This window comes from Austrofundulus limnaeus, unplaced genomic scaffold, assembly GCF_001266775.1.
Source record: "Austrofundulus limnaeus strain Quisiro unplaced genomic scaffold, Austrofundulus_limnaeus-1.0 Scaffold963, whole genome shotgun sequence".
NCBI lineage: Eukaryota > Metazoa > Chordata > Actinopteri > Cyprinodontiformes > Rivulidae > Austrofundulus > Austrofundulus limnaeus.
The window spans coordinates 140807-142815 of NW_013953365.1; the positions used below are offsets into that span (position 1 = coordinate 140807).

Below are 2009 nucleotides of genomic sequence, written 5' to 3' on the forward strand. Positions count from 1 at the left end.
GCTAAAACCAGCACAAGGAAGTTAAAAGAGTATAACCAGAACAAATTGTGTAAGGTGCTGCAAAGATTTAGAAACGTTTTGAAAGATTTTAAGCTTGTTGAAAATAGCACCATTCATTTTCAATGGCTAAAAAAAGTGGCTAAAAAGTATAAATAGCAGAAATACCAAAAGTCATAGCTGGGATGTCCTGAATGAGCTGAACGTTGATGTATTGTTGAATTAGCATAAAATTGTGAAATGATCTCAGTAGTATGAATGCCCTAACTAGTAAAACCCAGCAGAGCTGCAAACAAAGGGAGGACATCAAAGACCTCACTTTGATGGTAACTTTGGTGCAAATGGTCCTCACTCTGTAGTAGGAACAAGTACACACACACACTGGATCAGATCCTCAGGTTCAGAGGTGATCTGGACTTTCTCACAGGGTGTATCCTGGTTATAAGACCACCTGGTCCTCTGTTGAGATCCAGACCCTACCCCGGAGGTCTGAGCAGCTGTGCTTCCTGGAAGCTGATTGGCTCGTGTGTCAGTATCTCCTGTCTGGATATAAACTGTTCTGTGTTTCACCTCTGCTACAACTCCTGCACACTCTGACCTTCTGCAGCATTTAATCAATCACCACTAAAAATATTTAATCTTTAAATCCACCATGGTTCAAAGATGTCCTCCATAATACCTAAAAGCCTCTTCAGACCCACAAAGTCCAACTTGCTGTGGTTATTTCAGCTTTGACTGAGGTTTGAAGTGAAGTGAAGCTCTGAACCCGGCAGACAAAGGGTTAATGTCTTCATGTCTCCACAGGTGGATGTGCCTCGAGATGATGTCATCAGTGAGATCAGGAGGAGGACCTCTCAGGCCTGATCAGAGGACTTGCAGTCATTAGTGAAGTATGATGGACCTGATTCTGCTGGCAGCCATGTGGACTGGACCTGGACCGCCTCCCAGAGGAGCTGCTCCTGGTCCACAGCTTCTTTAAACTCATCAACCCCATACATCCATACGTTCTGTGGTGAACCGGTCCTTCATTGCAGCTCTCTGTAGTCTGGACGTTTCATGTGTCCAGGACCAAGCTTCACTTCCTTCACTTCTGTATGTTTCAAACAAAGATGCTAACCTGGAATAAACAATAAACATGCTTTGAAACCGTTACAAACTCAGCATGTCTTCAAGGAACGCTACCTTTAGCTGTAGTTGTACACAGGGAGAAGTCTCATTTAATGGGTTGTGCTCCATGTTTTATTTAGTTTTCTGAAAGCTCATGTCTCTGCGGGATGAGGTTGACCATCCAATCATGCTGACTTCAAAAATATCCCACAATGAGCTCAGACTGCTGCTGTGTCTCTTTATGTCGCCATTAAATTTACCAAATACTTTTAATATATATTAAAACCTGACTTTCCACAGTTTGGATCAAGTTCATAAAACAGTTCAAACCAGAAGTTTACATAATATATAAAAAAGACACTTTTTTCACACTCTCCAACATGAAATGTGAATAAACGTTTCTGGTTTTAGGTCTGTTACAGTTAACAAAATTTTTCTATTTGCTAAACTCCAGAATAATGAGAGAGAATTTTAAGGGCAGTTTTTATTTTCTTCATTTTAGTATTTATTGTACAACAGGTTGTCTTCAGGAACAGGCCTCCCTTGGAAAACAGATCTGCCATTTCAACGAGGCTTGCCTGGTTAAATAACGGTAAATAAAATAATATAAATTGTAGGGATGTAGCCCTGTGATGGACTTGCGACCTGTCCAGGGTGTACCCTGCCCCTCGCACTGTGACTGCTGGATATGGGCACCAGTGACCCACGCGACCCTGAAAAGGAAGAAGCGTGTACAGAAAATGGATGGATGGATGTAGGGACTTAACTACACTTCTTATAATAAAGTTATAAGGAAATTGTCAAGGGATCTCTTCCATCCATCCATCCATCCATCCATTTTCTTCCGCCTATCCGGGGTCGGGTCGCGGGGGCAGCAGCTTCAGAAGGGAGGCCCAGACCTCCCT

The 2009-nt window shown here is 42.5% G+C and overlaps 1 protein-coding gene across 1 annotated transcript in view; it reads left to right on the forward strand.

Moving 5' to 3' along the window:
* The window catches only part of LOC106533535 (histidine--tRNA ligase, cytoplasmic), a gene marked incomplete at its 5' end in the record, with an annotated part of 4356 nt that extends 3207 nt beyond the window's left edge, over positions 1-1149 (forward strand). Inside the window, 1 exon segment of the mRNA XM_014029881.1 lies at positions 802-1149. Within this exon segment, the coding sequence (XP_013885335.1) occupies positions 802-861 (60 nt within the window).
* Between the last annotated feature and the right edge of the window lie 860 nt (positions 1150-2009).